The sequence below is a fragment of the Oncorhynchus masou genome, chromosome 27, assembly GCF_036934945.1.
Source record: "Oncorhynchus masou masou isolate Uvic2021 chromosome 27, UVic_Omas_1.1, whole genome shotgun sequence".
NCBI classification, from domain to species: domain Eukaryota; kingdom Metazoa; phylum Chordata; class Actinopteri; order Salmoniformes; family Salmonidae; genus Oncorhynchus; species Oncorhynchus masou.
The window spans coordinates 16,392,816-16,406,563 of record NC_088238.1 but is presented as its reverse complement, the minus strand read 5'-3'; the positions used below and the strand labels follow the sequence as shown (position 1 = coordinate 16,406,563).

The following is a 13,748-nucleotide window of genomic DNA, read 5'->3' as shown; positions in this document are numbered from 1 at the left end:
AGGGCTTTTTGCAAAAGGCAGCGAGAGGAATTCACAGACGTTTTCAGACAATGCCATTAAGGCATTGGTCATGATTTATTATTACATTTTGACCTGCATTGTCACAATGTCACAGGAGGTTATATTTCATCCCTGGTGTCCAGCCAGCCCATTCCTGCAGGACTCTGGTGCTAGGCTATATCTGTTGTCCACCCGCTGCCCAGCCCTGCCCAGACCCACATAAAAGAGAAAATCACCCCCATTGTCTCAGATCCCTCTGTTGTTTGAGCGAGACAGAGAGAGAGAGAGTACTGTACCCGACCCGACTGTGGTCCACCCTATTCCAGGTAATACTCATTTGGGTTGGGGATTCTATGATTCAGAATCAAACTTAAGTATTTATTAAGTAAATGACTTAAGAATTTATTGATTTACTTAATAATTACTTAAGTGAATTGCTGTTGTCAGTGATTTGAAATGATCTGAGGGTTTCAGGCTGACCAGGTAATTCAACAAAGGGAAGATGCCCTAATTGAATTGCCTGGATCGGATTTCAAAATCAAATTTTCTCTCTCCAACCAAGGTTTTCATAATGGCTGATGAGTGAGTATTGTTATCTGGGACAATAGGTTGGCTTGACTGTTAATTAATTATGCATATAGCTCCCTTCAAGTACATTTTTTAATAATACCGCTTTAATGATTATGTATAGCTCAATCTCAGTGTGTTTTCTGTATAAAAATACATCATAGTATCTGTTCTAAATATACGTCGCCTAAGCCTTATTATAATGAGGTGGACCTATTGTCTTGAGATGACAAGCCATTTGAGTCTTACAGCAGCATGTTGTAGCCTAAGTCAAAATGTATGTAATGTAAGTATATAATAACTGCTTTTGGGAGTATGATACGCGTGTTCTACCTATTGTCTTGAGATGATAAACCATTTAAGTCTTACAGTAGCAGCATGTTGTAGACCCTAGTTATAATGTTAAAATGTATGTATGTTAGAATAACTGCTTCTGAGGGTATGATACGTCCGTTCTACCTGATTGTGGATCTCTTGCAACTTACATTCTCTTGCAAATGACACAGAATGACTCTGTTAAGCTGCCAGTTAGCCATACACAGAGCTAAAACTCAGGGGATGCTACAATGCTATACGCGGCAGAATGGCTTTTTCCTGTAGTGTCCTTTTCCTAATCCATAGGTAAAATGATGATGGGGCTTGGGGACAAGGCTGCAACTGTCTGTCTGTCTGTCTGTCTGTCTGTCTGTCTGTCTGTCTGTCTGTCTGTCTGTCTGTCTGTCTGTCTGTCTGTCTGTCTGTCTGTCTGTCTGTCTGTCTGTCTGTCTGTCTGTCTGTCTGTCTCCTATTACAATGTAATGTACCTCCAGCAGGTTACAAATTATGTTTTTCTTTTCACTAACGCTATTTTTTACTTATGTGTCTCCCTTGTCTTTTTGTGCCCATAAACCTGGTCAAATTTAAGTGAGGTAAGTCTTTTAATGTTTATAAATTCACCGTCATCACGTTCATCATCCTCATGACCATCGTCATCATCATCATCATATTAGATTTAGGACACCAAAATTCTTCATTCTATTTTGACTTGTATGTTATGCCAAGCATTTATTTCACGTCTAGTTGAATCTTACATGCAATGTTGAACAAAGTCCAATCAATCACGAGACACATTTTTCAGGCTACCTCTCATAGAAGTGTGTATACTTCGATCATTTTGAACAATGTTCTGACATGTTCCCTCTGTCCCTGTAGGAGCAAGACAAACCCAGGCCAATGAATCCCAAGTTAATTGACAAGGTGAGCTAGAGCCAGAACTAGAGACAGCCCTGGTTCAACAGTGTTAATCCCTATATAGAGAGGGAACACGTTGTCCCAAGGTTGCCACTTCAGTCTTATCGCTATTGTCAGCAATCAAGGGCAATGTTTTTTGAGTGACCACATTCCGACTAAACTGTAACTAGCTCCCTGTATGGATAAACTTATGCTATAAAGAGAGTAAAACGTTTTCTCAATGGAGAATCTCTATTGAAAGAGTTTTTCATTCTGGGACTAGTTGTGTCCAGGAACAGGCCCATTTGTAGGCCAATGCTTTAGGTCCATAGTAGATTTGTTGTGAGTGGCAGTTGTGTGACCACCTAAACCTGTTTGGGCCAACACAAAAATGTCCCATTAAATGAATAGGTCACCGATCTTGACAAAATCGATTTTCACTTTTAAGTATACAGCACTGGGCACACATTTGCAATAACATTGTGTTCTTTTCCCAACAGCCGAAGTCGAAGATTACGGCTTCGCGTAAGCTCTCCCTGAAGGTAAATTACCATGCATTATGTTAACAATGAACATTGATTATAACTAAGTCATTCTTTATTACGGATACAGCTGTAGTGACACCGTGAAGCATGGAGGACGACTAACTACTGTATTAGACTGGGTCCTCCGCCTTTGGCCCACCCCTGGAATAACGGATCTTTCTCTCGTCCAATCAGATCATGCTGCTCACCAGGGCGATGGAGCAGCTGGAACAGGAGACGCAGGACAGGGATGAGGAGAAACTGAGCTACCTGGGAGAGCGACTGCCCCCCTTGCAGTTCTCTGGACTGTCATTGGCTGAGCTACAGGTGAGAGACAAGAAAGTCAGCCAATTGAGGGAGCAATACGACTGGGCCAAACTAGTGGGCCAATCACAAAGGTAAACAATAAGACTGTAACTGAACAACACTCAAGTAAATATTCCAGCATGGTTATTCTGTTACATATACAGTACCAGTAAAAAGTTTGGACACACCTACTTATTCAAGGGTTTTTATTTATTTTTACTAATTTCTACATTGTAGAATAATAGTGAATACCTCAAAACTATGAAATAACACACATGGAATCATTTCGCAACCAAAAAAGTGTTAAACAAATCAAAATATAATTTAGATTTTAGATTCTTCAAAGTAAGCACCCCTTGCATTGATGACAGCTTTGCACACTCTTGTCATTCTCTCAACCAGCTTCATCTGGAATGCTTTTCCAACAGTCTTGAAGGAGTTCCCACATATGCTGAGCATTTGTTGTATGCTTTTCCTTCACTCTGCGGTACAACTCATCCCAAACCATCTCAACTGGGTTGAGGTCATCTGATGCAGCACTCCATCACTCTCCTTCTTGGTCAAATAGCCCTTACACAGCCTGGAGGTGTTTTGGGTCATTGTCCTGTTGAAAAAACAGGTAGCCATGCTGGTTAAGTGTGGTTAAGTGTGCCTTGAATTCTAAATAAATCACAGACTGTGTCACCAGCAAAGCACCATCACACCTCCTCCTCCATGCTTTACGGTGGGAACTAAAAGTGCAGAGATCATCCATACACCTACTTTGCGTCTCACAAAAATACGGCGGTTGGAACCAAAAATCTCAAATTTGGACTCATCAGACCAAAGGACAGATTTCACCTGGTCTAATGCTCATTGCTTGTGTTTATTGGGCCAAGCAAGTCTCTTCTTATTATTGGTGTCCTTTAGTAGTGGTTTCTTTGAAGCATTTCTACCATGAAGGCCTGATTCACGCAGTCTCCTCTGAACAGTTGATGTTGAGATGTGTATGTTACTTGAACTCTGTGAAGCATTAATTTGGGCTGCAATTTCTGAGGCTGGTAACTTTAACTTATTCTCTGCAGCAGAGTTAACTCTGGGTCTTTCTTTCCTGTGGCGGTCCTCATGAGAGCCAGTTTCATCATAGCGCTTGATGGTTTTTGCTACTGCATTTTAAGAAACTTTGAAAGTTCTTGACATTTTCCAAATTGACTGACCTTCATGTCTTAAAGTAGTGATAGACTGTCATTTCTCTTTGCTTATTTGAGCCATAATATGTACTTGGTCTTTTACCAAATAGGACTATCTTCTGTATACCAGCCCTACCTTTTCACAACACCACAACTGATTGGCTCAAATGCATGAAGAAATTCCACAAATTAAATTTAAACAAGGCACACCTACCTCATGAAGCTGGTTGAGAGAATGCCAAGAGCGTGCAAAGCTGTCATCAAGGCAAAAGGTGGCTACTGATGTAAGAAGGGCTATATAAATACATTTGATTTGAAATTTGATTTGATACTGAAGAATCTCAAATATAAAATATAATTAGATTGTTTTAACGCTATTTTGGTTACTACATGATTCCATATGTGTTATTTCATAGTTTTGATGTCTTCACTAATATTCTACAATGAAGAAAATAGTAAGAATAAAGAAAACCCTTGAATGAGTAGGTGTGTCCAAACTTTTGACTGGTACTGCATCCCAATGAGATTTGATTCTTCACTCTTAGACAAAAGGGTTCCAAAGGAATTATTTGGCTGTCCCCATAGAAGAAACCTTTGTGGTTTCCAGGTAGAACCCTTTTTGGTTCCAAGTAGAACCCTTTTTGGGTTCCATGTAGGGCCCTCTGTGGAAAGGGTTTTTACATGGAACCAAAAAGGGTTCTTCAAAGGATTCTCTCCTATGAGGACAGCCGAAGAACTCTTTTAGGTTCTAGATATCACCTTTTTTTGTATATATTTAATCTTAGTATGTTTATCTATTTTCTTCAGGATCTATGCAAGCAGCTCCATGGAAAGATAGATGTGGTAGATGAGGAGAGATATGACTGTGAGGCCAAAGTGACCAAGCACAACAAAGATGTAAGTCTTTGGCCCTTTGGGTGAGATGTTATCCTCAGGTCCTGCCTCTTGTGGTGGCAACAAATGGGTGTTAGTCTCAGTTTTGCAGCTGGGTCAGGGCCAAATCAATGGTCAGTGCCAGTTCCTGGGGTTGGCCCTGGCCAGGATTGGAACCCGGGTCCAGCAAGTATCAAACCAACACTTCTTGAAGAGGTTGCTAGGTGTTGGCTTAAGTTGCTATAATATTTAATAGTAGATTTCGATTAAATCTACAGATCCATGAGTTGAAGCTGAAGGTGCAGGACTTAGGAGGGAAGTTTAAGAAGCCCGCCCTGAGGAAGGTGCGTGTCTCTGCAGATGAGATGATGAGAGCTTTGCTGGGAACCAAACACAAAGGATCTATGGACCTCAGGTCCAACCTCAAGTCTGTCAAGAAGGAAGACACCAACAAGGACAAAGACAAGGTAACTGGGACTTGGGCCATGTACAAATACTTTACCAATGCATCCTTCCTTTCTCCTGAAGCTTTAAGTTAGCTCACCTTGAAATTTGAAACCTCTCTGGCACTAGTAAGCACTGGCTTGTGCGGAGATGGCGTGGTACTGGAAACCATGCTACTATGGACCTCCAAGCATTTGCATCTAATGGTTATACTGAGAGTAACTGCGACCATAACGTTAGCTTATTGTAGTAGCTAGCTAGCTAATGAAACATGAGTTAGCATAGCACTACTCATTGTTTGTTTTCCCTCTACACATTGTATGGGGATAGGTTGTAATGTGGCCACCTGAGACAACTCTCCACAAACACAAGGAAGCCTGGGCGCTAAAGCTAGTTAAACGCTGATGTCTGACAGCACAGTGTTTATTCCTCTTCCCTCTCAGGTGCTCACGTCTGAGGTGACCGACTGGCGTAAGAATGTGGAGGCCATGTCTGGCATGGAGGGCCGCAAGAAGATGTTCGACGCATCTGGCGGCCAGTAAGCCATGCTACAGCCTTGGGACGGAACGACGCACAGGACATGGTCCAGAGAGGAGGAAGAGGAGGAGGAGCTGTGTTGTCCCTGAAAGTGCCCCGCCACACACCCTACCGCAGTACAAAGGCAGCATGGGGTTCAATTGTGAGGAGTCCAGTGCTGAGCAGTCCATTAGAGGGATATGTAGTTTTGTAAAACAGGTTGTAGTTCTCTGCTGGAGTGGAAGGGTTTCTATAAGAGTTTTACAGAGCCTGCGATTTCTTTCAGGTACTACTTACCAAATATTTTACAACCCAGTATAAACTCGTTTTGGAACCCAACCCAATATAAACAGTATACCACAAAGCCCTCAGATGAGACTTTATGAGGTAGTCTTGGAAACCCAAAACAAAAATATTGCGTAATTGCGTCAAACGCTCAATTAAGTTATGGGGAGAGATGTATGAGATAAGATACTAACAAGACTAGCGAAGTCTCCACCCCTTAAACGGAAACTCTCAGCTAAAGCACCATCTTCACCCAATCCTGATACGTCCAAATAACCAGTGACGGAAAAGCACCAAAACTACTGCCCCTCGTTAGTCGTCACATCCCACCAACTTTTGACATATGTTACGATAACATTTATGTTCCATAATCTGTCCACGAGAGATTAGGAATTGATGCGTTTATAAAGCACGTGAAGATGTGAACTACCTAAACACGATGAAGTTCCATAAAAGTTAAGTGAATGATTGGAGTAATGTAGAATAGTGAAGTCATCATAGTCCTCCACTGAGTCAAACCTTTAGGCTGATAGTCTTACAGAAATAGGAAAGGCTTGAGGCTGATGGTCTTACAGAAATAGGAAAGGTTTGAGGCTGATGAACGTTTACAGTTGTCAATATCAGGATGATTTCCGAACTAATTAAGCAACATGTTGCTCTCTTGGACTCGGACTCCCTCAGGGCTGATGTCAATAGTAAAACAGCATGATTTAGCCCCTCGCTGACATCCTCGCACATGATCTCTCCACCCTGTCATTGACGACTTAGCCTATCACGCTGGGACAGTTAACCACTTCTTGAAAAGCTGTGTGTGGTGCATATCTCACTATTGCTATTTATTATGGAAGATTAGATGTATGTGTCTTTTATTTATGGCATTATAAAACATGAATCACCAAAGGATGTCCTTGGTTTGTTATGCGAACTCACATCAGTGTCTATTTTCTATTGTCTGGTACTCAGTGATCTAATAGAGGCATGAATGACCATGGGTAGCAGCTTAAAGGACACGATGCGCTACAAATGCTAATATAGGTACCATGACTTAAGATTTGTGCCACAATGCTAAAATATTAACATTTGAAATAAGTGCCAGGGAAACTTAACCAAAGCATGGATTGTGGTCAAAACCTTGTTCATAGGTCACTTACAGGGTTTGGAAACCAATATGTCATTTTTTGTAATTTGGGTTAACAGTGTTGATGGATTTGGCAAACGATAGATTGACATTGCCATTGAAAGGGGTTGGGCGATACTAAGGGAAAAACACTTTGACATTGACTTTCAGTCAAAAGGTTGTGATCCAGCAGCACAGTGTTTCATGTCCTAGGAACCACATTAATATGATAAAGCAGTGATCGTCTGGATGACCTGGCCAAAGGCTTCATCAGCACTGTCGTACACCCACTGTTGGACCGCTTTAGTCTTCTAAAGCTAAGGAATAGGAATGAAATGCAAGAAACTCTATCCCTCAACTCACAATCACAGCAGAGCTTCTGGTAGATTATTGGACACACGAGACAGCTAGACCAGCCTAATAAGAAGCAGAAACCATTGGTGGGTGTTGTGAGTTCAGTTGTCAACAGATGGTGAATCTTAAAGCCTGTCCCCCTGCATCAAATCCTCAGTCACCTTGTATTTTTAGCTCTGTTGTTCTCCGATTCTAATCCAACCTTGGAAACAAACACTGGAGCTGGAGCACATCATTCACTTTATTGGCCTGCGTGGGTCGCCTGGCTGTTGTCACCCAGACACAGTCATGCCGAGTATGAGAGACACCCAGGCCAATAATAGCCAGAGGCCGGCTGGTGAGAGGGAAGTGTTGACAGGTTCATGTCAGTCAATGTGGTGTCAGGTGTGTGTGAGTGTTTGTCCCCCTGTTCAGTGTCTATTCAGAAAGGCACACATCAGACCTCTATGAAGGTTCACCAGTGTGTGTGCCACCCAGGGGACCTGCCGGTGCCCGCCTGTGTGTGTGTGTGTGGTGGTTGGTGTTCATGTAGATAAGCTGTTAAGTAAAGTAGTTGTCTGTCCTTCCACTAACCTTTGGGAAGAAGATACAGTAATAGTTTCCAACACAGCCCTAAATGAACAATACCCACAAATCAAATCAAGCTTTATTTATACAGCACATTTAAAGAAATGGATTGCAACGCAATGTGCTTCACAGGACAAAAACAAAGGAATAACAATAAAAACTGAACAACTAAAAAAGCACCCTAAGGAAAAGCAAAGTTAAAAAGGGTGTTTTAAGACCTCTTTTAAATATGTCCCGTTTCGGCCCGCCTCAGGTTCTCTGGCAGGCTATTCCAGAGGCTGGGGTCATAGTAACTAATTTCTGCCTCTCCATGCCTCTTGGTCCTAGGCTTTGGGATAGTTAAAAAATGCCAGTGCCAGAGGACCTGAGGGACCTGCTGGGTACATAACTTAAAAGCATGTCTGACATGTACTTGGGTGCACAATCGTGGATTGATTTAAAAACCAATAGAAGAATCTTCAAGTGAATTGTAAAACTCACAGGCAGCCAGTGCAGAGACCTTAAGACCGGTGTAATGTGTGCTCTCCGTCTGGTGTTGGTCAGTACCCGTGCTGCAGCATTCTGTATGTTTTGTAGTTGACCAATGGCTTTCTTGGTTAGAGAAGACAGGAGAGCATTACAGTAGTGCTTGTAATAAAAAGCACAAGACGCAAACATAGGTTTTGGAACCAGAGACATACAACACCACATCAAATTCAAAATTCAAAGGAAAAAAACTAGTCCCAATCACTTACATACGGTGTAACAGATTCACATGAAACTGCAGTCCATTGCCAGGGCAACTGGATGGTAGCAAGTCAACAGTAGTAACTGCAGTCCATTGCCAGGGCAACTGGATGGTAGCAAGTCAACAGTAGTAACTGCAGTCCATTGCCAGGGCAACTGGATGGTAGCAAGTCAACAGTAGTAAATGCAGTCCATTGCCAGGGCAACTGGATGGTAGCAAGTCAACAGTAGTAAATGCAGTCCATTGCCAGGGCAACTGGATGGTAGCAAGTCAACAGTAGTAAATGCAGTCCATTGTCGGGGCAACTGGATGGTAGCAAGTCAACAGTAGTAAATGCAGTCCATTGTCAGGGAAACTGGATGGTAGCAAGTCAACAGTAGTAAATGCAGTCCATTGTCAGGGAAACTGGATGGTAGCAAGTCAACAGTAGTAAATGCAGTCCATTGTCAGGGCAACTGGATGGTAGCAAGTCAACAGTAGTAAATGCAGTCCATTGTCAGGGCAACTGGATGGTAGCAAGTCAACAGTAGTAAATGCAGTCCATTGTCAGGGCAACTGGACGGTAGCAAGTCAACAGTAGTAACTGCAGTCCATTGCCGGTGCAACTGGATGGGAGGAAGTCAACAGTAGTAACTGCAGTCGATTGCTGGGTCCACTAGATGGCAGCAAGTCAACCGTAGTAACTGGGACAACTGTATTCATTTAGGCTGTTAGGCTCTCAGTGTGTCCTTTTACTCAAGCCGGATTCCAAGCTAAAAACAACTGACATGTCAAATGAAGAAAGAACAGACAAGTTAGCCAGATATTTACTTGCACAGTGATAGTCATACATTGATGTTGTCACACACAAGTCAGGTAGAAGAGAGAGCAGTAGTCAATGTGAGATCACTCAGATGAACGCTCACCGCTAGTCTGTGTGGGAGATTAAGCCAGTGAAACAGGCCTCAAGGCCAAAGTCTGGCCGAGACAAGGCACAACAAAAGACAGAAGTGTGTGTGTGTGTGTGTGTGTGTGTGTGTGTGTGTGTGTGTGTGGTGTGTGGGCTGAAAGCGAGAGCAGCGATGAATTGATAAGCTTCATGCTGACATTGATGATATAATGGCGTAGGTGTCACTTTGGACAATGACTGATCGATTCAACACCCCTCAAAAAACACCACTTCCTGTCAGTCACTATGGAAACATTTGAAACATGATGAACAGCACTGTCTTACGTCAATTTGGCGTCACTCCTACGCGACGGCAACCCACAGCGCAGCCGGAAACGTTGTGCTGTCTGACAATGCATAAACAGTTGACGTATGCTTCCTGCTCCCAGCTGCCCTTCCTATTGATTCCTATGAGGGTCAAGGGACTTGTTCTCCTAGTCACTCTGAGGAAGACTTGAGAGAAGCAGAGCACAGAACATCCCAGAACATCCCATCTATTCACCCTTCACCCACCCAAGTATGAGATCATTGACTTACTTAAGGTGTGCATCCACTATAGATATTGTGGCAGGCAGCCTGACTTTCTACTGTTCCATCTCTCTCTCTCTCTCTCTCTCTCTCTCTCTCTCTCTCTCTCTCTCTCTCTCTCTCTCTCTCTCTCTCTCTCTCTCTCTCTCTCTCTCTCTCTCTCTCTCTCTCTCTCTCTCTCTCTCCCCTCTTCCACCTCTCCTGCTCTGAGGCATTCTCTATCCTTGATTAAGTAGAGGGTTGAATTAATTGGAGGTGGCAAGGGCTATTGGATTGTAGACACGTTGTCCTTTCGTTCAGACGGTGACAAAAGGGGAATATCTAAGGTCACTCGAGCACACTCATGTGGTAGGTTCCCCTTACAACTCTGTAAATATCATTCAAATGTAGCAATCTACTGTAGTGCCAAACTTAATTGTGGCGCTGTTATTAAATCAAAGAATGTGGCATTGTTATTAAATCAAACAAACATTCTGTTGTCAATTTAGCTTCTAATTAGTTTAAAAGACAATTTTGGGCCCAAAAAATGCCCCCTTCGTCCTTCTCTATGGTCATGAGCGACGGACGGAAATTTGATCTGTTCAACTGTCACCATGGAAAGCATAAATATGACTCATTCATATGACATAAATAAGGTCTACATCTCACACTCACTGTAGCTGCAAACACGGTCTAGTCATCCCTAATTCCATACTCATTCCCTATGGAATGCAAACGCAACGTGGCCAAACATTCACGGCACAGTCTGGGGAGACATCCTTTATTCAGTGAGACAACAAAGCATACAACATGGCATACAAACACACCCTCTTGACGGACATATGACACACACAAATCTCTTTTACACAGATTGCTGTGTGCTCTCACGTGTGTGTGTGTGTGTGTGTGTGTGTGTGTGTGTGTGTGTGTGTGTGTGTGTGTGTGTGTGTGTGTGTGTGTGTGTGAGTGTGTGTGTGTGTGTTTGTGTTGTGTGTCTGTTTGTGTGTGTATTTGTGTGTCTGTGAATGTCAGTGTCTGTCTGTCTGTCTGTCTGTCTGTCTGTCTGTCTGTCTGTCTGTCTGTCTGTCTGTCTGTCTGTCTGTCTGTGTCTGTGCGCTCTACAAGGAGCGGAGAGAGAAAACGAATTTCCACCAAAGTGTGAGGGGAAGAAGTGGAGCCTGACAATAAACAATGACTTGCTGATCTCCCAAGGCCCCTCAGTTCATTTCACCCATGGAATTACCCAAGAGGGGAAGAATGAGTGATTTACTCTGCCATGAACGTTCACACTGGGGCAGGCTGGAGTGTTTGTGTGTGTGTATGCCTGTCTGTGTGTGTGTCTGTGTGTGTGTGTGTGTGTGTGTGTGTGTGTGTGTGTGTGTGTGTGTGTGTGTGTGTGTGTGTGTGTGTGTGTGTGTGTGTGTGTGTGTGTGTGTGTGTGTGTGTGTGTGTGTGTGTATGTGATGTCATCAATCTTTGGTTCCTTATTAGAGCGTCCTCTGCTTCTCCAGTTCCGAGGCCAGGGGGGAGGGAGGAGTACTATGTAACACTATGCACACCAGTAGAGGCTAGTGGGAGGAGCTATAGGATGACAGGCTGATTGTAGTGGCTGGAATGGAATTAATGGAATGGAGTCAAATGTGTGGTTTCCATATGTTTTATACAGTGCCACTTATTCCATTCCAGCCATTGCAATGAGCCCATCCTCCTATAGTTCCTTCCACCTGCCTTCACTGATACAAATCTCTTCCCCTGTCTAAAGAGCTCCATTTATGGTCATGAGATTTATACAGATTGACCAATCCTTTCCACCTCTCTTTACTGTACATGTCTCAAACACTAACATGGCATCATATTTTTTTAGCATAGATCTAAAAAGCTCAATGTCAAAATAGGGGCATCAAAGAAAAATCAAACAGTATACTCTAACTACATATATAATAATTCATCTTTCATCTATCTGTGTTTCATAATTTTCCTTCAATTCACAACAGGCTGAATGTATCTCACCAGAGAAAGCATCCAAGCGAGCAAAACAGCGCCCCTCTGTCTCTGTATGTGTAGCCCATCTATCTGATGCTGTCTGGTCAAAAAGAGTATGACATTGTTCCCGCTTGTAGCATTAAATGCAAGGGAAGCCAGTGAGCATTTGGCCTTCCTTGATAAAAAAGTATCAAATAACAGCCAATCATCACACACACACACACACACACACACACACACACACACACACACACACACACACACACACACACACACACACACACACACACACACACACACACACACACACACACACACACACACACACACACACACACACACACACACACACACACACAGAGAGAGAGAGAAATCAGAACCATTGACAGCCAAACCATATTTAGCTTACGTTGATTGGAATAATTTGTTTTTGGTATCTTTTAGTTGTCACTGTATTACACGAAGCAGATGTGATTTGATGATTTTGAAATGGTGCTGGAATAGTGGAGGCAGCTCCTGTTTTCATTGCGACTTGCGGTAACTCCCTGTGGTTCTAAATCAGTAGTTGTTTAGTGGTCCTAAAATGTCAGAAACATTAACTTGCTTGACCACGCTATAGGTCATGTAACTGTCTGTTACTGTACATGCAATATGCTTTGTGGACTTCACTGGACAGAGGTTGCTATCCGGTTTTGTGATAAAACACAAGTGTGGTTGAACTTATTCAACTGTGTCTTCTTATTGTCTCATCCTTTAGGCCTATTTACCTTAAATCTGTACTATTTTAAAGAATTATACACAGAAATGCCCAACTTTAGTAAAACTCCCCAAAAGTGTTGCGTAGGTAGAGGTTAAAAATGCATGTAGGACTCCTCCACGGACCGGGATTAGGCAGCCATGTTGGAGTGTTAATTGGATTCCCAACGAGGTTGCGAATCTCTTTCACCTCTAGTGACTAGTTTCCGCCGAGATGTCTGGAAACATGCTCCTGGGGAAGAGATGGACCTTTAGCTCACTTCCCTAAATGAGTTTGGATTCACCGCTGCTAATCCTTTTGACCTAACACTCGAGGGGTTAACTGCTTCCTGTTCTGACTCGAGCTGAATCACTGTGCTGGTGTTCAAATGTATTTTTCACTGGCCCCTGGGCATTGACAGAGAGTTTGGCCAAGTGCTTGGTAACTAAGGTATGCACTAATGCTACAAATTCCAGTTTATAATACAATATACAGTATGTCATTAAGCATCTGCTTTTATCTAATGAGACTTAGTCATGCATACATTTTACTTACACGTGGTCCTGGGAAACGAACCCACTATCCTGGCATTCATTTGACAAAAACACTAATTTGATGCAAATGCTAATTTGACACGAACGCAAATTTGACACAATATAGTGTAAACTGTGTTCACAAAGCAGAAAGGTGAGTAAACAGCATGATTTCCCCTCCACTGTCCTACATCCCTTGTCTACTGTAATGTCATTTTATTCCAAGGGAGGACACTAGAGATTTTCTGTTGAAGAGGCTTTATATGTATATGTATATATGTATATACAGCACCAGTCAAAAGTCTGGACACACATACTCATTCAAGGGTTTTTAATTTAAAAATAACTATTTTCTACAATGTAGAATACTATTGAAGACATCACAACACATAATATAATAATA

At 42.6% G+C, this 13,748-nt stretch overlaps 1 protein-coding gene across 1 annotated transcript; it reads left to right on the top strand.

Moving 5' to 3' along the window:
- Nucleotides 1-1,426: 1,426 nt before the first annotated feature.
- LOC135515675 (troponin I, slow skeletal muscle-like) lies at nt 1,427-6,812 on the top strand. The gene is made up of 7 exons (XM_064939345.1): nt 1,427-1,475; nt 1,759-1,803; nt 2,277-2,318; nt 2,496-2,627; nt 4,583-4,672; nt 4,927-5,115; nt 5,536-6,812. Exons 2-7 carry the CDS (start codon nt 1,780-1,782, stop codon nt 5,632-5,634), a joined length of 576 nt encoding a protein of 191 aa, XP_064795417.1. The 5' UTR covers nt 1,427-1,475; nt 1,759-1,779; the 3' UTR covers nt 5,635-6,812.
- The last annotated feature ends 6,936 nt before the right edge of the window (nt 6,813-13,748 follow it).